Genomic DNA, 25174 nt, shown 5'->3' on the forward strand with positions numbered 1-25174 from the left:
TGACTGACCACAATTAGCTCAATCAAAGCCTCAAACCCACCTGACTTCTTCATGTTCATCATCATCAGTCACTACTATTAGTGTAGATGCTAATGTTGTTGCTGTGCACCTCTGTCTCTGTCTCTCTCTCTCTAAGTCAGGCAGTTTTTCCTTGCCCCCGTCGCCAAGTGCTTGCTCATGGTGGTACTGTTGGGTCTCTGTAAATAACGTTATAAGGAGTTCAGTCTAGACCTGCTCTATTTGAAAAGTGTACTGAGTTAACTTCTGTTATGAATTAGTGCTATACAAATAAAAATGAATTGACACAAAAGTAGCCCCAAATCCACAGTAACATAAAAGGTATTATATTATATGAACAGATGTAAGCTTTGATAAACTGACATAATAATAATTTGAACTGGGAAAAATGTTTAAGTGTCGTTGTAATAAAAGTTTATGTCATCTGGCCCTGTCAATCTTAACGATAGTTTGTCAATTTCTAACAGGAATACCTGATTTGTCAGAAAATTGTCAAATTTCTTGGTGGCAAAAGTGGTACGCACACAGCCTCATCAAAGCATTAATACGCATGCAATCACATAAAAAGCTGCTCAATTTGGCAGAAAACCACCTAGTCTGGATACACTGGCCTAGCTATTGAGTCATGAGTCATTTTCTTAACATTAACCATCACAACTACATGCTTTACACCTCGTCCTTTACGCCATCTTTAACCTGATTCTAGCTTTAACCTGATGCTTCCCCTTCAAACAGCCATTTGAAGAGGCGAGGATTAGCCAAAATGTCACCACTTCCCTGTCCTAAAGCTCAAATTGTTCCTCACAAACAGCTGTGCTTAAGCACACACGCACACGCACCCGCGCACACGCACACACACACACACACACACACACACACACACACACAGAAACATGGATGAAAGAGATGGCCTGCAGGCGGTTTTAAAAATATAGACTTCAGTTTATTGCACAATCGTTGCTGGAGACTGAGGAGGGTGAGAGCCTGTCTGTTACACAGGACGCTAATGTTGGACAGACGTGTGAACTACAGCACAGGAACAAACTGTGAGTCTGTGTTCGTGCACATGACTTTGCAAGCACACAGACTGGATAATGAGGCACTCTGGGGATGCCATCAGCACCCCGTCGGTGCAAAGGGAGAAAAGTAAATTTGACAACACACAGATTTCATGCTTGTATGGGTTCTGCAGGAGAGCTCATACACACATGTCACATGTACACAGAGTGGAAATAAATAAACATCCCTGGAGAAAAACTGCAAAAACCAGCGCTGACAGTATTACAACTTGTCAATTATTTTCATTTGCCTGCAGTATGGCTACAGTAATGCCTGCATCAGTGCACATGAACTTCCACTAGATGGAGCCACACTCACTCCTTTGTCGTTTGAAAATATGCTGTGACATTGCAGATATGATGAGACGATAACAGACAGACCCTCCAGAAAGCTCCCTTCATCCTAAAGGAAAGGGCTCGTCTCATTATCTGTACATATAGACCAGTGTCATTATTAGGATCCACAGAAACAGTAATCATAATAATCAGTATATAACAATACAGGTTATCCATTATAAACAGGTCATTAACAGGCTGTCCGGCACCTGTGTTATATTAAAAAAAACTGAATTATGTTAGTGATGTGATCGTACATCATGTCATTTTTTTTTTTTCACTTAACATACAGACAAAAAGGACAAAGACCAATATTTCTGGCCAGGTTCCACTCCTGTAACATGGTTTTCAGAGAGATACTCCCTTTCCACCTTCTTTCTCCCTTCTGTCCAATCTGTTACCCAGTTCATAGCATGAACAGACTGGACAAAGAGGCCAGGTGGAGGTAGATCATAGTCTCGCAGCCATGTTTCAGACAGCAGAGGTCAGGTCTCGGATGTTACAGCTACTGTTATGGCACCCTGAGAAGTGGGAGACCCAGGATGTTGGGAGCAAAAGCCCTCCGTTTATAGCAGATCAGAGTTTTACCAAACACAAATCGACTCGACTGTTATGTATCCTTCGGCTGATAATGCATAGATAGACCAGTGGTAGTCACGAGGTATTCACATGCCCGCCAAGATTCCCCACAATGGTCACAAATGTCTTTCCCCACATGTCTAAAACAGTGGTTACATTTAAATGATCAAAAGCATTCTTAGTTAGGGTCAGAAAAGGTCAAACAACTCTACATTAGCACTGAAACCAACTTCAGTATTTTTTTTTTTCCTGTGTTGTTCACATACATATGGACATAGCTAAGCAAACACACATCTTTGATATTAATCTGAAGCACCGCACCGAGCCACTTCCCCCTCTCATAACTCCCTTTGGCTGTGAAAGAGAGCAGCAGCTTATATGTGGCAGACCATCAACCTGTTTCTTCTTATTTTTCTTTCCTTAACATATTGTGTATGTATCAAAAATGAGTCAGGGTATATCGTTTGCACTGTATGTATATATAATCTACATACATGTATTTACATTATTTATATGGACTTTAAATATGTTTCAGAATAGTGATTTACTTTGATCCAAAGCCCTTTTGAGAACGATGAACAGTGCAGTTTATTTGATAGTGATGTATTGCCTCTGATCTGATCTGTTAAACCGTCCTCCTGTTGTGGTTATCCCCCCCACCCACCCAGCTCTCCTCCCACTAACCACACACATTTCCATCTTGGTGACATGGCCTGTGGATGGCTACGATGAACGATTAGCTAAAACTATGAGACTTCAGTTTCTGTTTTACTGCTACTTTCATGCACTTTTTTTCTAGTTTCATTCAGTGGCCAAAAATACATTAGTTTCAGCTTTTACATTGAACCACGGTCATAGTAATTAACGCACAGCATCTGACTCTTAATCAGGGCGAGGGGTCGGGTGCAGTCTGAGGCTAGTGTACGTGATAAAGACTGTGGGAAATCCTTCTTCACCCATGAGTCAGTGTTAGCACAGGAAGCAGAGGATGTGCTACACCTCAGACGCTGCTAATTTGGCAAGATGAAGAGGGGCTGACGGGATTGGCAACCAGTCAGTGGGCGGCCGAGACTGTTGGCTTGGGAAACAAGTGCAATGTCATTAAGAAAGTAAAGTCTGCCTCTGAAAAAATAAACCAGCCCCTAGAATCAGTCTAAACTATTCAGGTTTAAAAAGTGCAAGTCAAGCATTTAAATAAGAACGCATAAAGTGGCAATAACGTGCCCCAAAATGACTGACCCTTATAAACCATGAAAGTAAACATCCAAAATACATTAAAAAAAAAATTTCCCTCAAGCCCGAGACATAAATGTAAATAGGGCTTCACATGTTTTAAAAGTCACGTAATATTGTTGAGACTGTTACGTGAATTGCACTGCAGATAGGCTGACCTTTTTCTGCAATGTTACTGTGTGACTGAGAGGTCAGGAACCGTGTGTGGGGAGAAAATGAGGAGCTAATCCTCCGGATTTGCACGTTTTGACTAAAACAAAAGATTTGCTCTGACCTCTAACTTGATCTGTCAGCCAGTGATCCTGCACAGCAACAACATTAACTGTTCAGGCAGCTCACATAAACACAGTTTTACCTGTATCAGTAAATAAATACAACTAAACAAAAAGCATAATAAATATCATGTAGTTCATTACAGTATGTTGTGCATAGTGTGCCAGTACACAGGTTGGTTTTATCTGTAGTTTGTCTAAACAGGGTTACAGTGTGAAGATATCTAATTGTTTAGGAACTTACAGTTACAATCAAGTTACCATAAAGGTTGGCAATTGTAAATTGGTGACCTAACTGTGCATCTTGTTGCCCCATGTACATCAAAATCTACCTATGGCGGCATTTCAGTGTAAAACTTCAGTCATCGTTAACATTGCTATCATCAGAGTGCCTGTTATGTCTGTTCTGGTGTTTTTAAAAGCACATTAGAGAGCTTTTCAGCAGAACAATGTGCATAACAAAAGGTAAACTTAAGACAACACTTGGTTTACAACTTAAAAGTTATAAAACCTCATGTTCTATAAATTAAAATAGTGGTGACAATCTTCCTTACAATGGGAGGATGTCATAAATATACAAGAATAAATAACTGGGACATATATATGCAAACAGTTATGCCACTGAACAACACAAATAGTAAACGTGTGCACTTTCCTTTTCTGATTAAAAATGCCTGAATTTCATTGGCACTGAACACAGGTGCAAACAAAGCCGATAACACTGCGCAATCAGTTCTAATGCGCGGCCCAAGCCACCTAAAGCAAGAAAACTCACTGCCAACATGCTAGCACACTCAGGAATTAACCCCCTCACCCATTTTCATTTCCTCGTCATCTTCTGACTGTAAAGACAACTCAGACTGGCACAAACATAAACGAAGAGGCAGTGGCAGAGAACAAGAAAACACGGACAGAACAACCAGTCCAGTAAAACTCAGTCAGTGGGACGTAGTGAAAACTCTATGAGTGCTTTGTGCAGCACTTGTAGTATGTACATGTAGTATAAAAATATAGGTGTGAGGGTGTCTGAGTGTGTGTGTTGTTGGTGCAATGTGCATGAGCTGAGATATGGATGTGCTGCATAGGTAGCAACAGTGACATCTGAGAGGACTTGAGCATGTGATATCATTTAGCCACAGGACTGCCTTAACCAATCACATCAACTAATGCTCAAGTAAAACTTCTGTTGTAAGTAAAGGCCTTAAACTCAGTAACTTTTACACACGTTAGGCTTTACTTAAGACTTTATAGTGTTCAATACTCAGTCATTAAATCTACTGTTTGAAATATTTCCATTTTGCTGTGTGTGTGTGTGTGTGTGTGTGTGTGTGTGTGTCCGTGTTTGGCGGTAAGTGAGAGAGTCAAAATGCTTGTGCGTATTACTCAACATACTTTTGCCCGCATTCGCACAAAGTACCAAGATGGACGAAGATATGAACATTCTGAGTTTGAGCGCATGAGGTGAACACATGCACGGACAAAATACCGTCTCACCTCACAGCATCAGTTCCCTCCCCCACCCCTTCCCCATCCCTCTCCAGATACCCCCTCCCCCCCCGAGGTCCTTTATCCTTACATCCCAGTGTTCCTTGTGAGGGGGTGGGGGCTGCAGGAGGGGTCAGTCTGAGGGACAGTTGTAGCTGTTGATCCACAGCAGGTCATCCAGCACACCCCAGTGCAGGTAAAGGATGGAGCCCACCACCAGTACATGCATGATCTGGTGGCTGTTGCACCAGTAGTCAAAGAGGCCCGGGCGGAAGCGCTCTGGGATGCGTGCGATGTTGATGACCCCGCCAAGCACAGCCAGCGCGTCCATCGTGAGGAAGTGGCGTAGCGAGGTGGGACTGCCGCCGCCCACGCCCGCCCAGCGCAGCAGGAAGAAAGAAAAGCGGAACAGCGCCTGCCAGGCGAAGGATCGCAGGCGGCGAACGCTGCTCCGAGCTGTGACGGCGCAGTAGATAGCGTGGCTGGACAGCAGGATGTAGACTAACAGGGCCACAGTGCGGATGAACGGGTAGCACAGCAGTGTGCTGTAGACAATGGGCAGCGCCCCTGAAACAGGGAAACACACAAAGGAGAGTCAGCATAGAGATGGACCGCTGATGCTCAGCTCAGCAGCAATGCAACACCTGCAAGCCACAATGCTCAAAAGTGAACTTGTTTGAACCACGTGCGGTTAGCTGTATTCTGACCCGCTAATGTGCAGTCGTTGCCTGACTGGATAAGTGCAGCACTCAGCTCTTGCCGTGTGAAAGCTTCTTAAGAAACTAAGCTTTCCATATGTGAACATTTTGGTCAAATAAATAAAACTTCTGAGGAGGAAAACTGCTGAAATGTGTAAAAAATTAAGTCCACAGGGAAAGAACTTTATATTAAGCAGAGGAGTCTTGACTTTGTAGACTGAAAACAATTATGTTTTATTAGATTAATCTAGAACTGAAACAATTAGTCGATTATTCCATTAGTCGAATTAATCAGTAACAGTTTTGATAATGGCACATTTTTAAGAAAAAGTAAATAAGTCTAATTCCAGCTTCTCAAATGTTCACATTTACTATTTTTATTTGATTTATATACTAAATAATCTTGAAAATGAAATTTTTTTGTAGACAATGAAACTAATAAATGAATCAAGAAATAATGATATAGAAAACCATATTAGTTGCAGCCCTAGACTCCAGCCAGTGTTCTTTATGATAACCTAATCCATGAATTGGAAAATTGTGACTATAAGTTTAAAAGCAGTGAGAGGCCAAATCCTCTTGCCTATGCTAATCAATGATTCTATAAAATATTAAATTCAAGCTAGGAGTGGTTAATATGACGGCCAAGCAGGTAAAACCACACATTGATCGTTTAATTTAGCAGTAAGAGCTAAATCATCATATTAATAAAGCCTTTAAGTTGTATGGTAATACTATAAAATGCAGATATCAAGTCTCATGTCACAATATGAATTACAACTGTATAATCAGCAGAATAACATGTAGAGTATGGCCATTATGTTTGTTAAAAGTACATAAATAAATGCAAAATATTGCACTTGTCATAACAGGCTCATACAGGCAGCATGGTCAGATCAATAACCATTTCAGAACTTGGATCACTGCTTGCGTCGGCCAATTGACTCAGTAGTCAAATTTGTTCTGACGAATCAATACTGGTACACCTCCAAGCAAAACACTTCCATGGTAAATCATTGCCAATCAATAAATAAAAATTCCACACTCAAAAGCAAACAGAGCAGCACTAACAGAAGGGCGGCGGAGAATGAATGCAAAATGATAAACGGTGAAAGAAATCTGCTGAGCTTTGTGTAAGAAAGGCTTACCCAGTGTGTTGATCATGCAGATTCCACACACGTCGAGTTTGAGGAGGGTGTGGTAGACGGGCTCGCCTCCCTCGTGGTTCATGAAGAGGTGATAGAGCACGGAGCCCAGCTGGGGCGACAGGCAAGCCAGGAAGTGGACCACGCCCAACCACGTGACGCTGATCTGAGACCAGGGAATGTTGAGAGGCAGCAGCACCAGGAAGCAAACCAAAGGGATGCCTGGAGAGAGGAAGGGTAGCGAAACAAGAGTTCAGCACGGGTTGTTAGAGTAGGTTAATGTACTTCAAACACCTTTGTATTACACAGTGTTCCACACAAATCTAGTTTTTGTGCAGTCATTTGGCATTCTCTTCTGTATGTAATTCCATATTTGGGACTTTGTGACTTGATTTTGAACGATTATTCACTGTTGGGTGTTTCTTCTTGGGCATCCGGTGACAGGCGGGAAACAAAGCCTGAGGTAATACGCACGCTGGTATGAAAACCGTCAGCTCAAGCATGAAAAAAATAACACAGAAACTTCAACAAAACCAAATTAAGGAGTCATGTTTACTGTGATGGATTATCTAGCTCAGGACTTTTGAGGTGGACATTGTTGTGTGTCGCCGCGACAGTCTCCCAACAATGCTGAGTGTGTGCAGACACCAGCAAGAATAATGTGGAGCAAAGCGGAAACCTACATGATTGGCACAGATGTATCAGTGTTACCCTTTGAGGGGAAAGACGAGGCACCCACTGAGCTCTTATTTTGATGCAGCAAAAGGCCATATTGCCAATGGCTACATAGCTCCAATTTAACTTCCTCTATTTGGCGAGGGGGGGGGAGCGTTCACTGCTATGTGGGCAAAATCTAGACCTTGAAATTTGATCCACATACAGTACAGTTGTTACGATCATTTATCACTCCACAGCACGCATATTGCACTCCCTTGCCCTTTTTTTTTTTTTGCCCACTCTGCCTTTCCCAATGTCAAGAAGGCGTTTGTCCCGACCAGGTGATACAGGCAATGCCATCTACTGTAACACATCTATTTTAAGTGTGTTATCTCTGCTCCTCCCCCCACTTGTCCTGAGCCGACAGGCCACACTCAGCCCCACTCTGGGTTGGATACAGTGGAGAGGACCTCCTCCGAAGGGCCGCGGCGTGAACGTGGTGAAGTGTCTAAGAGCTAATCCGCGGGCAGGATGTTTTGAGTTGATATTCAAAACAAAACCAGCTCATGAAACTTAACTTAAATTAAAAAAAAACCCAGTCATGTTGCACCTGAGTTACAAGAACAGCTCAGCATCTTTTCTTATGATTTTGCAAAAATTGAGAGCTCATTGGATTAAACAGCACTTTGTTACGTAGGCAATAAGAGTGTATTTGAAGTCACATGCTCGGCAGACGTCACTGGAGTGTAATAAAGACTTCCAGGGCCACTTCCCTGATGATCACTTCTGCAGTTTATTCTGTGACTGCTGACAGTTGGAGTGCCATTAAATGATGACCTTCACAATGAGGAAGATGTCACATTCTCTGTTGTCTGTGAACACACAGGTTATGTACTGAACTCTCTACAGCTATAGGGTGCATTTGATGGTAGTAAGAGGAAGGCAACATGCTATTGGCAATCTAATCATATCAGTCTGGGGAAAAAAAAGATTGCTAACAAGCTGACACATCAGTCTCACCTCTGGCTGCACAGATTAACACATTACTGCAATTAATTTTGGCTTGCGCCAACCTATTAAAAGAATGGCATATTGTTGTGTAACCATGACATTTTGGACCGGATGAAAAAAGCCACTCCCGGCAGTATCCGTTATGTGCAGTTGAGTTGAACAGACAAACGTGTCAAACTTGTTTTGACATAGCTGGTAAAAATGTGGCCTGAGGCTTGTTTAAAATTCATAATCAAATGTCACTCTTCAGTTTGGCACACATACAATATACAACGTATGGCGCTTTAATTAAAAGAAAAAGTGGTTGTCTTTACTCCCAGTCAACAGATTTAAATTAAAAATTGTGGCAAAGTAACTGAGAGCATGAGCTGGTGGTGGAGGAAGTGTTCAATAAAAGCTCATCATGCTGCTTTTGATAGTCTCTTGATATTGAACCATATGCAAGAGGCACTGATACTTTACTTCTCTATTCAAAGCTTTGCATCGACTGCACTTATCGCTCCTACTAGATTACAAAGTTACTCCACCCCTCTGTGTGAAATGTTCAAAAGAACCGGGATCTCTTTTTGGGGTTATTTCTTAATGTTTTTAACATGGAGTTTTCCTTCTGCCCCTTTAACTGCACTATTTGGGGGTAGAGGTAGAGTGAAGAATAGGGTATGAAGCTCGGGCCGTCTCTCTGTTCACGCTGTTGGACAGAAAACTGCAGCTACAATTCTGGAAATCTGACCCCGAACGTTTGACATGTGGCTGAAGGAATTATAAAATGTATATATATTAAATTCACAATGTCAAACAAACAAGCACTGATCTGAGGGAACTTTAAGGGAACGGTTGGTCTAACCTTGTAACTTCACCTCTTTTGTGTTCTGCTGTATTTCTTTACCACTTTTAAAACTAAACAAACAATAAAACTACTGAATTACAAGTCAAAGTATAAGGAAATTTGATAAAAGTAGCTAATAAAAAAGGTAAAAGGTGTAAATAAAGTAATATTTAAACACATTGAGCTTCTCACATTGCTGCTTCGCAATGTCACATTCATTGAAAACTGAATATCTTTTGGGTTTTGGCCTGTTGATCACATCAAAACAAAAACAATTAAATCTTAAATTGCAGCCCAAAAACATCATATAGTGTCGGGTAGTTTCATAAAACCACAATCAACAAGCTAGTAACTACAGCTGTCTATAAACAAATGAAAGTATACATTTAAAATTAGGTGGAGGTGTATTACTTGTAAATGTTACTTTCCACCACTTTTTAACAGGTGTATTACCATCACTTTTCTTATTGATTAACAGGTATTTTACAACAAAGGACAAACATTAAACAAGTTACTAAGAGTGTTTCATAAACCAAAAAACAAACCACACTTTTTGCCCCCCCCAAAAAAACAAAATCATGAAGATGAAGCTTCCTGTTGTGGGTGAAATACTCTCAGTCACACTACACAACTCTCACCTGCTGACTCAGGGATGCTGATTGTCGTACTCACCGTGAGTGTATATGTTCCCAAGTTCATTGTGCAGGTAAAACAGGCTTCTGATGCAGTCTTGCATCGAGGAGATTGGCCGGTATCCCGTCAGGACGTACTTATTGAACTGAAGATGTGGAGGTGAATTCGCCCAGTCCAGCAATCTGGGTCCATTTAAAAATGCCATAGCAAACAAACCGGTTAAAAGGACCCCGCCGAAAAAGTAAAAAACAGACTGTACACCTATATACACATTTAATAAGATTATTGCGACTAACACCTTATGGGATACCATTTGTGTTGGCATTTGTTTTTGTTTTTTTTTTTTTAAGGGTTCTTAAATATTATTATATATTATTGTGCTGTTTTGTTTTTTTTGTTGTTGTTGTTTTGTTTGTTTTGTTTGTACCCTCCTAAGCTCAAAGTCTCTCACAGCACTACCCGGATCCGCCCGGTACCCGTGCGAGTGTCATCCGCAAGGCTGGAGACAAACACGGCCAGCCACGTACATGGTTGCGAGCTCGGTGCGGTCATCACATTTGGCGTCTTGTTTTTTTTTGTTTTTGTTTTTGTTTTTTAAAAAATGTCCGTGTAGCGCCTGAAAGCCGTCGGTGGTTTGTTCCTCGTCATGTTAGTGAAGGGAAGCCGACGACTTCCTCATCGGGTAGCATTCCGGTGCAGCGGCGCGGAGGCTCCCTCGTCCCAGCCCGGGATGCTGTGGTTGCGGTGGGGAGGGGGGTGGAAGCGAGGCGGGCGAGCACCATCCGACTCCGGATGGATGCTAGCTGTTCGAGCCCAGCGGTCAGAAACTGCAGCAGAGGACTAGCAGGTCATACTTTTTTTTTTTTTTTTTTTTACTTAAATGAAAGAGAAGGAAAAATACGCTCTGTTAGGTCCGTTTGGTAGGTAGCTAGCTTTCGTATTTTTTTTTAAAAACACACATAGAGATTTTAGGAGCGGAGGTTTTTTTTTTTTTTTTTTTTGGGGGAGCGAGAGAGAGAGAGAGGGGGGAGGAGGGGGGAGGACTGCGGGCTAGCAAGCCGGGCAGTCGGCTACCGATGTCCTGTGACTGAGGGTGAGGAAGCTGATATTTGAGCCGGTTGACTCCAAACAAACACGGTCCCGGTCTGTAAAGCGTACGTTCAGTTTCTTCGACGTCTGTTCTGTCTCATCGTTATCCATATTTGTTTCAGGCTCGCTGGTATTCCTTGAAATGCGGAGTCTTCCCTGGCGGCCTCAAGTCCCCCTGCATCGCTTCTACACATGCGTGAAGTTAGAACGTACCGGACCGAACTTCCGGTCACTGTTTTCAAAATAAAACCTATATATATATATATATACTCTATGAATGTGCCACTTTGTTTGTGTGTGTGTGACTACATTTTTAACAATATTTATGGAAGATATATTACATAGATAACAAATCAAAGTGTTGTGATGACTTCACATAACATCAGTTCACTACGGCAATCCTGTTGTAGCCTACATGTGCATAAGTTGACATCCGACATTAAAATAGATATAATAATAAATTGTGTTAAGTAACACAGAAGGTCTGAACCATCCCTTAGTTATGCTGCTATAGGCCTAGACTATCGGGGGATTTCCCATGGTGCACTGAGCTACTCTCTTCCTCTCTCTTTCTGCACTCATTCATGTCCCATTAATGCATGTTACTAACTCCACTTCTTCCCCGGAGTTCTTGTGCTTTCTCGTCTCGCAGGTTCTCATGGATCCTGGTGGAGCCTCCTGCCATGGTCCTGCTTGACTGCCATTGCCAATACTGTTGTTGCTGTGCACCTGTCTGTCTGTCTGTCTCTCGCTCTCTTCCCTCTCTCTCTCTCTCTCTCTCTCTCTCTCACCCCAACTGGTCGAGACAGACGACCACCCACCTTGAGCCGGAGGATCTGTCCTAGGTTTCTGCCTTTTAACAGGCAGTTTTTCCTTGCCCTTGTCGCCAAGTGCTTGCTCATGGTGGTACTGTTGGGTCTCTGTAATTAATGTTAAAGAGTTTGGTCTAGACCTGCTCTATTTGAAAAGTGTCCTGAGATAACTTCTGTTATGAATTGGCACTATACAAATAAAATTGAATTGAATTGAATTGAATTGAATTATAAAGTTCAAACACTGAATAAAGACTGCATTTGGTGCCACTGGTGTTTGCTTGTGTCCAGAATGCTGCAGGTTCAAGTCCGAAAAAATATCCAGAAATAGTCCCAGTTTGTGGGGTGGGGTGCAGTAGCGGGGTGCTGGGTAGTCGAGGGTCTGAATGCATTGGACTATATTAATTTAACATTTCACACGGGCGTTGAAGCAAGATCACGTGTGTGCATTGTTCAGTTGAGTTTAGCTCAACATAGTTAACATAAACACACATAAGGTGATGATGATGTCCTTTGGGGGGGGGTCGAGTGCAAATATATGCTTTTGGACAACAACACACCCTCCATATCTCCAACTGCTGCTCTGTGTACATTGTGTATGCACTCTTTCACCCTGGAATAATACTACCTAGCACCAGGTATTTTTGTGGCAACTCCATTAAAGAAAACGTACCATGAGAGAGCAACAAAATAATAAATACAGGGGCCATACACAGGATAGCAGGACCCATCTCCATTGTTGGTGCATATTCTCTAACAAATTTGCAATTAACCAAATGACCAACTGACACACAGTGAACCTGGGACGCTGGGGAAGCAATGGTGCCCTAAAAAAGCTTCCCATTATGCCTGCTTTTAAATACAGCTTTCTTTTTTGGAAATACTCACACACACACACACAAACAGACACACAAAAACTTGCAATAAACTTTATTCAAAGATTAAATTTTATTTTGAAGGTGGATTTCTGGTCTTATTCTGGTGGACTGAGGTTCGTTTCATGCTGCCTGGCTGCATTTATGGGAGTGTGAATGCCAACACTGGCTGAGCTACAGCTGCCTTCAAGACAGGCGGAAATATTGCATTTAACACCTGAGCTCACATGATAAACAGAAAGAACATGAATATTATTTGTTATGACTACAAACCAATATGTTTAATTGCAGCGACAAAGAGAGTCTTTCCCCCTGTGTAGTGATATTATATTTTGTGATAGAAATTGAGGTCAGCCCTTCTTTTAAAAAGGCCTAAATGTTTAATGTTATGAAACTTGATTATACCAGAGAAACAAAATTATATTGCAAGACCTTGTAAATACTCTGATGATTCATATTTGAATGCAATTAGTCTGCACTAAAAGCTGCTTCTCTATGAATGAGTCACCATCCAAACACATGACACATTCGAGGGCAGTGCTCAAATCGCACACATGCTTCGTATTGCTCGACTTCTAATTTCAGACAACAACATAACACTGTCATTGCAGGGGTCAAGTTTTTGCTACCATTACTGCACAAAAGTAACGGAGGCACTTGGAGTTAGAAGTTTCCCAGGAGCACTTGAAGGCAGCAGGTGACGTCCTGTAATCCTCTCATGGGAGAGGATCTGGATGAATCACACTACCTCCACCTCTAACCCCCCTCTGCTTGCTTGGACCTTAGGCCGTGTAGCAACCACACGTCTGTGGGACTGTGACAAACAAGACTTTTCTTTTGGACACATGTTGATCAGACTCCCAATTCCACAGAAAGTGGAGGAGAGAAGTGAAGAATACAACAATATACCTTCATGTCATAGCCTACATGTTTCATATACTTCTTATTTAGTTTGTCTCCTACTCACAGTGCTGCCTTACACATCTTTGTGCTGTAAAATGTGTATTTTTTAATGTATGAATTGAGGCATTTATCAGTTTTATTTGATTGTTTGGTGCATTTACATGTTAGGAAGGTCAATCATGTCTCTTCTTTTGTTGTATATTGTACATTTGTCTGTGCTGCTGAAGTCTGGTTTGGTTGTCTCGTTTTCTCACCAGCTTGAGCAAATGGCAGCTTTTATGTTGGTCAAACTGTCAAAACCACTTGTTTATTTCCACCTGTTCTTCGTTTCTCACGTTTACCACACCTTATTTGTCTATAAAAGCACCATGTAGCAATGTTCATGCACATACAGATTCACGCATGCAGCATGAACACGTGAAACAAAAGTAAGTATATATGCTAATTTGCCTATTTTGAAACATTAATTCAGTTCAATTCAGTTTTATTTGTATAGTGCTAATTCATAACAAAAGTTATCTCAGGACACTTTTCAAATAGAGCAGGTCTAGACCGAACTCCTTATAACATTATTTTATTATTTATTATTATGTCTCGACCAGTTGGGGTGAGCTAGAGAGAGACAAGAGAGAGAGAGAGAGAGACACAGACAGACAGACAGACAGACAGACAACTACACTCATAGTAGTGACTGATGATGATGAACATGACAACAGCAACGATGGGGGACAATTAGCAGTGACAACAGCAACGACAGTAACCGTAGCTATAATAATACTTATAATAATAATAACACTAATATCAGTGATACTGGCAATGGCAGTCAAGCAGGACCATGGCAGGAGGCTCCACCAGGATCCATGAGAACCTGCGAGACGAGAAAGTACAAGAACTCCGGGGAAGAAGTGAAGTTAGTAACATGCATTAATGGGACATGAATGAGTCTAGGTCTATAGCAGCATAACTAAGGGATGGTTCAGGACTCACCTGATCCAGCCCTAACTATAAGCTTTATCAAAGAGGAACGTCTTAAGCCTACTCTTAAATGTGGAGAGGGTGTCTGCCTCCCGAACCACAACTGGAAGCTGGTTCCACAGGAGAGGAGCTTGGTAACTGAAGACTCTGGCTCCTGTTCTACTTGTAGAGACTATAGGAACCACAAGTAGCCCAGCATTCAGAGAACGTAGTGTTCTAGGGTAATAGGGTACTATGAGCTCTTTAAGATATGAAGGGGCCTGACCATGAAGAGCTTTATAGGTGATGAGGAGGATTTTAAATTCTATTCTAAATTTTACAGGGAGCCAGTGCAGAGAAGCTAGTACAGGAGAGATGTGATCTCTTTTTCTAGTTCCTGTTAGTACTCGTGCTGCAGCGTTTTGAATTAATTGGAGCGTTTTAATGGACTTATTGGGGCAACCTGATAATAAAGAATTGCAGGAATCCAGCCTTGAAGTAACAAATGCATGGATTAGTTTTTCTGCATCTGTCTGTGATAGGATGTGTCTAATCTTTGTAATATTACATAAATAAAAGAAGGCAGTCCTGGAGGTCTGCTTTATGTTGGAATTAAATGACAAATCCTGATCAAAGATAACATTTTTTTTTTCTGAGTTTAACATCAGAAAATTGCAGCTCATCCAGGATTTTATGTCCTTAAGACATGTTTGTAATTTAGATAATTGATTAATTTCATCGGGCTTGATCGATATATATAACTGCGTATCATCTGCATAACAGTGAAAGTTAATGGAGTGATTCCTAATAATTTTGCCTAAAGTGAGCATATATAAAGTAAATAGTATTGGTCCAAGTACAGAACCTTGTGGAACTCCATGACTAACTGTAGTATTTATTGAAGATTCATCGTTAACGTGGACAAACTACGAACGATCTGATAAATATGACTTAAACCAGCTTAGTGCGGTTCCTTTAATGCCAATTTGATGCTCAAGTCTCTGTAAAAGAATATTATGGTCAATGGTGTCAAATGCAGCACTAAGATCTAATAATACAAGTACAGAGACAAGTCCATTGTCAGCAATCAGAAGGTCATTATTAACTTTAACCAGAGCTGTCTCTGTGCTGTGATGAATCCTGACTGAAAATCCTCAAATAAACTATTGTTATGTAGAAAGTCACACAACTCTTTGGCGACTACTTTCTCCAGAATCTTAGAGAGGAAGGGGAGGTTAGAAATCGGTCTATAGTTGGCTAAAACCCCTGGGTCAAGAGTGGACTTTTTAGAAGGGGTTTAATTACAGCTACTTTAAAGGACTGTGGTACATATCCTGATAATAAAGAAAGATTAATCATATCCAGTAAAGAAGTGCCAATTAAGGGTACGACTTCTTTAAGCAGCCTAGTTGGGATCAGGTCTAACAGACAGGTTGATGGCTTCGATGTAAAAATTATTTAAATGAAGTTAACTGATGAAGATCGATAGCAGAAAAACAGTCTAAATATATATCTAAGTTTACATTAGTTAAAGTTCCTGAACTTGGAGAGCCACTGATAGCTGTTGATGGCAGTTGGTGATTAATTTTCTCTCTAATAGTAATAATTTTATTATAAAAGAAGCTCATGAAGTCATTGCTACTTAAGTTTATGGGGATATGTGGCTCAATAGAGCTGTGACTCTCTGTCAGCCTGGCTACAGTGCTGAAGAGGAACCTAGGGTTGTTCTTATTTTCTTCTATTAGTGCTGAGTAATAGGCTCCTCTGGCATTACGGAGGGCCTTTCTATAGGTTTTAAGATTATCTTGCCAAATTGAGCGATATTCTAATAATTTGGAAGAGCGCCATTTCCTTTCTGATTTCCTAGCTATTTGTTTTAACTGGCGGGTTTGGTGGTTATACCAAGGTGCTAGTCTCCTATATTTTAATAATTTCCTTTTTATAGGAGCGATAGAGTCTAATGTTGATCGTAGTGAGCCTGCAGCACTATCAACAAGATTATCAATTTCGGAGGGACTAAAGTTATTATAGGACTCTGCTATATTCAGACATGGCATTGAATTAAACACTGAAGGAATCTCCTCCTTAAATTTAGCTACAGCACTGTCAGATAGACATCTGCTGTAGGAAGTTTTGCCTAAAGGTTTATAATCTAATAGTATGAATTCAAAAGTTATTAAATAATGGTCAGATAGGAAAGGATTATGTGGGAAGACTATTAAATGTTCAATATCAATGCCATATGATAGAACAAGGTCAAGAGTGTGACATTACCAAACTTGATTTGAAAATGTACGATAATAATAATCATAATAATAATTAACTTTAAATTTAAAAGACAATGTTCCATGGTGGTTTACAATGAAAAAAAGAATAAAAAAGTAAATAAAATCCAAAACATGAAATATGAAATGAGATAAAATAATTATATCGATGAAGAACCGGTCAACCTTCACAAGTTGGGCCTTCGTAGGGCGTCTTTAGTCTTGTTTCTCCTAATCATCATTAATTGTAATTATAAGTTTTACATTGTTCTAATCACAATCTGTCAAAATAAATAGAGACAAAATACTAAAGCAGCAGATTGATTGTTTTGATTTTTACTGTAGAGCATTTTACAGTTAGCCTCCTGACGCTGTCGCTGTCAGTCATACGGTTAATGTTCCTTCCAAAGACTGAAAGTTGGCAGAAACAGTCTTCACGAGGAGTTTGTCCAGTCCGTGAAGGTTTCAGCTGGGTCTAAAACTACTTAAAACAGAGGGGTCCGGAGAGGTTTCTTCAAGAGAGGGTGTAAACAGCAGCAAATTGGAAAAATATACAGACGCAGAGCAGTTAATAATGGCTACCATATCTGCACCAACCGTCTAAAATACTGCTCTTATAAACCAAGAGTGAATGCAGAAGGAAAGGCAGGTGGATGATTTTGAAAGTGCAAAAGGCACAGTGCTGCAGAGCGACTGAATATGCTTCACTTGCTCATTTGTTAAATTAAATGTTTTTCAGGATAAACCATCAGTTTGCATCCATCATCCAACTTAACAGCAACATGCTTCTGTTGAATATCTGCGTCTATGCAAGCCTCATGCTGTCCCTCCCTCAGTGTACGTATCAGTCATGCACAGAAGGGACACCCAAACAGTGCAGGGAAGCAGAATTTGCTCCAGGTAGCAATTTAGCTGGGGAAGGCTTCGATATCACCAAAATGGAACGTAAGGGGGCCTTTGTGATCGACATGAATCGGTGGAAACGCAAGGACAAGACATGCACCCTGTGCAGCAACCCCTATCTGCAGAACAAGAAGCAGAAGCTCCCCTTGTCAGTGGTGGACTGGAGGGCAAAGCACTCCTGCAGCATGAAAGTGGTCAGTAAACTCCACCGATCCAGTGAGTCTCTGGTCAGCTCTACCTCCTCTTCTGTTGAAAACAACTGGAAGACCAACTTAGATTTTAAAGCGGGGACTAAAGGCGCCTCATTGATGCTGGCTGGTACCAATTCGAAATTGGCTGAATACTCAATGGCAAAAACTAAGAATGACAAGTTCAGCTTCACAAGTCACAGCATGTTCTGTGAGTACTACAGGTAAGAAGACTACTGGGAAAGGTTTTTTCCACACACTCCTCTAGAAGCAAAGATATGCAATCAATAAAATGAATGAACTTTAATGCAATACTGTAAAACACCTGTTACATATTGATCTGTATTTTGTCTCACTGGAAACAGCTACCGAGTGACCGGCACTCCCAAGTTGCACAAAGAATTTCGCACAGCAGTGACACGGCTCCCCAAAATCTACAACTCTGAAACCAAGGAACGATTTTACAAACTGATTGACAACTTTGGCACCCATTACATCACCAAGGTGAACCAACATAATGGCATGGTTATAACTAAACATAATGTAACAAACATTGTAAGTCATTTGCTTATGCAGAAGGTATTCAAATATATAATTGCAGGTGAAGATGGGAGGAAGTGTTCAATCTGTGACCAGCATCAGGCAGTGCCAGGCCAGCCTGCAGGGCTACAGCGCAGAAGAGGTGCAGATGTGCCTGGAAGTTGAAGCCTCCGTTAGCATGAAAGTTACAGTAGAAGCTCAAGCAAAACACTGCAAGAAAGACATTGAGAAGACGGAGAGTAAGTCAGCCTTCTCCAGCCTCTTCAACGACAGGTATAGAATACTTTTGTCATATATTTCGTCATGTTTTTATATTAATTTGTACTTCTAAATTACAATTCTCAACACTGGAAGGGACAAACTGTGGTTGACTTAAATGTGAGAATTGAAATATGTCCCACCAAATTCTAAGCCCCACTATCAGTGCATACCGATGGAGTGAGACTTTCAAAATCATGTCAGGCAATATTAATTCCAATTAAAAACACCCTTATATATGAAATTTAGACCCCCATGATGTTCAGATACATACTCCTGCTCAGCTTATTTAATAACACTCTTCTCTATAGATTCACAGAAATAAAGGGGGGCCATACGACAGAGCCAGACCTTCTCTTCTCTGCTGACAAAGATCCTTCAGCCTACAAGCAATGGCTGAACACAACATCCCAGAACCCAGACATAGTCTCATATTCCCTAGACTCACTGCACGAATTACTTCCTGCAAACACTTCAACCTGGGAGAACCTGCGCTCAGCCATATCTCATTACATCCTGGAGAAAGGTCTGTGGAAGAACTGCAGTGAGAAATGTCAAGTTGGCGTCAAGAGCGACCTGAAGGATTCCTGCGTCTGCCAGTGCCACAATGACCCCGCTGTAAACGCAGACTGCTGCCCGACCCGTAAGGGCATGGCACGGGTCATCGTAACTGTACAACGGGCTTCTGGTCTTTGGGGAGACTGGTTCACATCCACTGATGGCTATGTTAAGGTGTTTTTCAACAACAAAATGGTCCACCGTTCTCCTGTGATTTACAACAACAACAACCCACACTGGGCCATGGTCGCTGACCTGGGCTCCGAGGATTTGTCAGCGGGAAAACTGAAATTTGAAGTGTGGGATGAGGACAACAAGTGGGATGACGACCTGTTGGGACAATGTGAGATGGTTCTGTCTGCTGGAGTCAAGCAGGATCTCTGTAACCTGCATCACGGCAAGCTGTTCTACAAATTGGAAGTGAAATGCGCTCCGAGTCTGAGTGGAAGTTCATGTAAGGACTATAAACCTACGCCTATGAATCAAAATCTGAAGAAGCTGTATGTGTCCCGTCATGCTCGCCGTATTCCAAAGGCCTTCCTGTTACAGATGGGTGTGTTTGTGGACAAAACAAGTCCACAGAGAAACCAGAGTCTTACCACTCAGAGCCTAAAGTATGATGAGATATAACACCCGTGTGTTTGGCTAAACACATACAATTTATTGTGTTGATGAGATGAATCTACAGAAGCTTTCTTTTCTGAATGTATGATTTATTATCTCATAATTCTGAGATAAGTTTTCATGAAAAGAATTCTGCTCTGTTTTTCTGAATTAACGAGATACCTCCAGCAGGCTCTCCGTGCCCGGGGATGGCTCTCAGGCCACCTCAACCAAACCCAAATCCTATAAACAGCCTCCAGCATGTTCCAGTTTCTAAAAAGTCCCTGCAGTCATTGAAATGTGAGTTTGATTCAGTGCATCTTTTACTTACAACTTCATTTTTTGTCATATGTTTTACAGGCTTTTTTTCAGCTTTTTTCTTGTTTCTCTACAGACATTCATAACATGTAGTGATGTGTTTAATACATTTTAGTCCCATTTTTGCTTTGTTGATTTGCGGCATGATGTTTGACTCCAATTCTAAACAGAGATGTGAAGAATAGAACAATAAATACATTTTATACCTTTAATAGTCAGTTCTCTTCTCTTATACTAGCGTTATTTCTTTACATCTCATTATTGCTGATATAAATATAGTTTTAACATATGAATTCATGCATTTATACATTTTGATTGATTGTTTTCTTGTTATCTCTAATTTGAATGCCACTTTCTCTGTTAATTTCAAATGTGTTATATTATCCATCTGTAATGTACCTTTTTAGTGTTCTTAAATAAAAACACTTATATTTATATAAGGGTTTTTAATTTATGTTCTGTGTATTTTAATTTAGATTATTTGTATTAGCTGTGCAGAGTTTGCTGCTGAACCAGTCCAATTCTATCAAAGGGCTCCCTAAAAAGTGATTCTATCTTATCATATACAACTATTAAGTTACTTTGTATTTGTAATAAACTGAAGAATTTGATGAGAGCGTGTCTCCTGTTTTCACCGTTTATAGCCACAGCCCACTACCACTTCAGAGAAATGATAGGTTTGTGGTCTCTGGTTCGTTATTGACTGGAAAGCCAGGCTGACTTTTATGTTGTCAGTATCTATTTGAGCTTGTCTATAGACCACCAACTCCTCCTCCTCAAAACTGGGTCTGCTCAGCATCGATGAAACAGTCAAACCACTTCTTTTTTTTTTCCCTTGCTCTCTTCAAGACCACTGTCACCTCACCCCCTCACCACCGCCTGCCCTGTTTTTTTCGTTTTACATTTAAACACAAAGCACTGATATTCATGCTCACAGTCAGTTCCAGAAATGCGGCGTGAACAGGCAAGACGAAGGTGAGTCTACGCTGTTATACTCATATTAAAATATTCTTTCACGTTATTTGAATATACTAACCGTCAATGGGTTGTTTAATATAGTGTTGAGGTATTAAGGATCCAAACGTAGTATAGTTCAGTCTTGTAACATTTGTGAGATCTGTAGTTTCAAACATTCAGAAAGCTTTTATACTTTAAGTCAAGTTCATATATTTATAGAGCACATTCAAAGACAACAAATGCTGACCACAGCAGTTGTGTAGTCTTGATGGTTGTGGTGACTCACATGCAGTAGTAGAAACACTGGTCTTAAGACAGGATTTAAAAAATTCACAGTTCACTGGAAAGACCTGAAGGTGAGGACTAAAATGTCCCACAGTCTTGGGGGCAACAGTGGAAAATGTTTCATCACCGTTGGATTTTAACTGAGAATGTAGAATTGAGAGGAACATCTAGGAAGTTAAGTTGCAATAGGGGCTAAAGAGAGAATAAACTTGTGTCAATCCATGCAGTGTTTAAAAGATTGTTAAAATCAATTCTTCTGTTCACTTCTTGGTACCAGTGAGGAGATTTGTGACAAACCACTAGCATGACTGGACTGATTGACTCAATAAGAAAGTCACCGAAATCAAGGTGCAAAGTCTGTTAACAGTCTCCTGATCCCTCAATGACAGAGTGTTAGATCGCAGTGGAGTTTGTCAGATTCTACACCTAGACCATGGCATGTTGAAGGACATTTGAGCACAAACCACTAAAGGAAACCGAGGGGGGAGAAATGAGCAGATTTGTCTTTCTCTTGTAACGTTTTTTGGCCATGCAGTACTTGACACCCTTGCGGCAAACGAGAAGAGACTTAAGGGTGCCCTCTTATGAACAAACAAAAGTTACACTACCAAAAAACATTCTGTGTATCTCAGAGGTCTAACACCTGTTTTAAACTCATATCATAAAACATGAAACTATGGGACGGGGACCAAACCACAAGAGAAAGAATCAAAGGAAGATAAAGAGTTAAAACCCATGACTGAAACTGATATATTGGGAAGATAAGACTCAAACCACAAGGCTTTAATCTGAAAATGAACTACATGACTGAGATAGTTTATCAAAACCAGTAGAGGGATCTAACACAATTAAAATAGTTTTTATTTTTTTGATTTTCAACGTCTAAAGACAACACAGAGTCATTTAAAACTTTTTACACTAAGTAGTGGTGTGGTAATAACCTGCTTGCTCATGCTTGTTAAACTAAAATGTTGCTTTTTTCAGGATAAACCATCAGTTTGCATCCATCACCCAACTTAACAGCAACATGCTTCTGTTGAATATCTGCGTCTATGCAAGCCTCATGCTGTCCCTCCCTCAGTGTACGTATCAGTCATGCACAGATGGGACACCCAGAGAGTGCGTGGAAGCAGAATTTGTTCCAGGTAGCAATTTAGCTGGGGAAGGCTTCGATATCACCAAAATGGAACGTAAGGGGGCCTTTGTGATCAACATGAATCAGTGGAAACGCAAGGACAAGACTTGCACCCTGTGCAGCAACCCCTATCTGGAGAACAAGAAGCAGAAGCTCCCCTTGTCAGTGGTGGACTGGAGGGCAAAGCACTCCTGCAGCATGAAAGTGGCCAGTAAACTCCACCGATCCAGTGAGTCTCTGGTCAGCTCTAGTACCTCTTCCGTTGAAAACAACTGGAAGACCAACTTAAATTTTGAAGGAGTAAGTCGAAGTGCCTCATTGATGCTGGCTGGTACCAATTCTAAACTGGCTGAATACTCAATGGACAAAACGAAGAATGACAAGTTCAGCTTCACAAGCCACAGCATGTCCTGTGAGTACTACAGGTAAGAAGATGACGACTGGGATGAAAGTTTTCTCTATACACTCACCTAGCTCTGAAAATAAATACAATATCCTAATACATTTGTTACATATTGATCTGTATTTTGTCTCACTGGAAACAGCTACCGAACGTCCGGCACTCCCAAGTTGCACAAAGAATTTCGCACAGCAGTGAAACAGCTCCCCAAAATCTACAGCCCTGAAAACAAGGGACGGTTTTACAAACTGATTGACAACTTTGGCACCCATTACATCACCAAGGTGAACTAAGATTGTGAAAGCAAAACGTAATTAATTAACAAATTGGCAAATTATACAAAGTAACACATTTGCTTATGAGCTATTTGTTAAAACATATCATTCTAGGTGAAGATGGGAGGAAGTGTTCAATCTGTGACCAGCATCAGGCAGTGCCAGGCCAGCCTGCAGGGCCTCAGTGCAGAAGAGGTGCAGATGTGTCTGGAAGTTGAAGCCTCCGCTAGCATTAAAGTTACCTTAGAAACTGAAGCAAAACACTGTCAGGCAGACATGAACAAGATGGAGAGTAAGACATCCTTTTCCGGCCTCTTCAGCGACAGGTATGGAACATTTTCTGATCTATTTTGTCGCATTTTCAATTAATTTACACACTGAAAATTGTTAGTTCTTGAAATAGTTCTTAAGCAACTCTCTTCTCTATAGATTCACAGAAATAAAGGGGGGCCATACGACAGAGCCAGACCTTCTCTTTTCTGCTGACAAAGATCCATCGGCCTACAAGGAATGGCTGAACACAATACCACAGAACCCAGACATAGTCTCATATTCCCTGGATTCACTTCATGAATTGCTGCCTACTAACACCCCTGTCCGTAAGAGCCTGCGCTCAGCCATTACTCATTACATCCTGGAGAAAGGTCTGTGGAAGAACTGCAGTGAAAAATGTCAGGCCGGCATCAAGAGCGACCTGAAGGATTCCTGCGTCTGCCAGTGCCACAATGACCCCGCTGTAAACCGAGACTGCTGTCCAACCCGTAAAGGCATGGCCGAAGTCACCATAACTGTACAACGGGCTTCTGGTCTTTGGGGAGACCACAGCACAGCCACCGATGGCTACGTGAAGGTGTCCTTCAATGGGGTAGTGGTCCAACGTTCTCCAGTCATTTACAATAACAACAACCCACACTGGGAAATGGTCGTCCCCCTGGGCTCCCGGGATTTGTCAACAGACAATAAAGTGAGATTTGAAGTGTGGGATGAGGACAACAAGTGGGATGACGACCTGTTGGGACAATGTGAGATGGTTCTGTCTGCTGGGGTCAAGCAGGATCTCTGTAACCTGCAGCACGGCAAGCTGTTCTACAAAGTGGAAGTGAAATGCGCTCCGAGTCTGTGTGGAGATACATGCATGGACTATAAACCAACGCCTATGACTCAAAGTCTGAAGCCGCTGTATGTGTCCCGTCATGCCCATCCTATTCCAAAGGCCATCCTGTTAAAGATGGGTGTGTTTGTGGACGAAACAAGTCCACAGAGAAACCAGAGTCTTACTACTCAGAGCCCAAAGTATGATGAGATATAACACCCGTGTGTTTAGCTTTACTGAGACTTTCATAGCGACATATAACCCTTCTGTAACTGACATCCCCCATTAAATCTGCACTGAGCATAAAGGATTATTTGGTAAGATTTTATTATGTGTTGACAAAGCAGCTGCAGCTCAATTCTAGAAAATGTGCCTAATATATGATATGTTTCAGTTTAATTGAAATTAAAGTTTTTAATTTGCAGTTGCACAGTTTACAGTTTCTGGACACTAAATGATTTGTGTCTGACAGAAGATCAATATTAACGTAGGCTTTCTAATGACTGAAATAATGCCCATCATACTCACTTTTTTTACGGGACAATACAGCATATCATATAAAGGTTCTTGTAGCAAAAATGTAAGTTTGATATAACATAGCTTTTTATTATAAACGTATTTATGCCTTATTTTTCCACTTCTTTATTTGCACATTCAAAAACATGATGTTGTGTATTGTGCAATCACTTTTGAAGCATTCAAACATGTATAACATCTACGAGTGTGTTTCATGTGTTTTAATCTTACAATCTTTGTTTATTTGAATAAACTCACAATATCTAAACTGTTCATCGATGTTTCATCGTATTACTT

General features: G+C 41.0%; 3 protein-coding genes and 1 long non-coding RNA gene across 4 annotated transcripts; 3 read left to right on the forward strand and 1 right to left on the reverse strand.

Annotated features, from left to right (window-relative positions):
* Positions 1-5036: 5036 nt before the first annotated feature.
* On the reverse strand, positions 5037-11166 carry paqr4a (progestin and adipoQ receptor family member IVa). Its single transcript, XM_051388762.1, has 3 exons — positions 9991-11166; positions 6828-7046; positions 5037-5548 (listed from the first exon to the last, which is right to left on the reverse strand). Exons 1-3 carry the CDS (start codon positions 10274-10276, stop codon positions 5115-5117), a joined length of 939 nt encoding a protein of 312 aa, XP_051244722.1. The 5' UTR covers positions 10277-11166; the 3' UTR covers positions 5037-5114.
* On the forward strand, positions 10941-12122 carry LOC127356748 (uncharacterized). The gene is made up of 2 exons (XR_007882059.1): positions 10941-11044; positions 11163-12122. It is a non-coding gene; the product is annotated as an uncharacterized LOC127356748 (long non-coding RNA).
* A 2029-nt stretch (positions 12123-14151) lies between these two features.
* LOC127356738 (perforin-1-like) lies at positions 14152-20832 on the forward strand. The gene is made up of 5 exons (XM_051388753.1): positions 14152-14540; positions 17588-18163; positions 18305-18443; positions 18541-18752; positions 19049-20832. Exons 1-5 carry the CDS (start codon positions 14491-14493, stop codon positions 19923-19925), a joined length of 1854 nt encoding a protein of 617 aa, XP_051244713.1. The 5' UTR covers positions 14152-14490; the 3' UTR covers positions 19926-20832.
* Positions 20833-21040: 208 nt separating this feature from the next.
* On the forward strand, positions 21041-25150 carry LOC127356739 (perforin-1). The gene is made up of 5 exons (XM_051388754.1): positions 21041-21191; positions 22443-23018; positions 23139-23277; positions 23383-23594; positions 23698-25150. The coding sequence occupies exons 1-5, from the start codon at positions 21166-21168 to the stop codon at positions 24575-24577; spliced, it is 1833 nt and encodes a 610-aa protein (XP_051244714.1). The 5' UTR covers positions 21041-21165; the 3' UTR covers positions 24578-25150.
* Positions 25151-25174: the final 24 nt, after the last annotated feature.

The sequence above is a fragment of the Dicentrarchus labrax genome, unplaced genomic scaffold (genome assembly GCF_905237075.1).
Source record: "Dicentrarchus labrax unplaced genomic scaffold, dlabrax2021, whole genome shotgun sequence".
Classification (NCBI taxonomy): Eukaryota; Metazoa; Chordata; class Actinopteri; family Moronidae; genus Dicentrarchus; species Dicentrarchus labrax.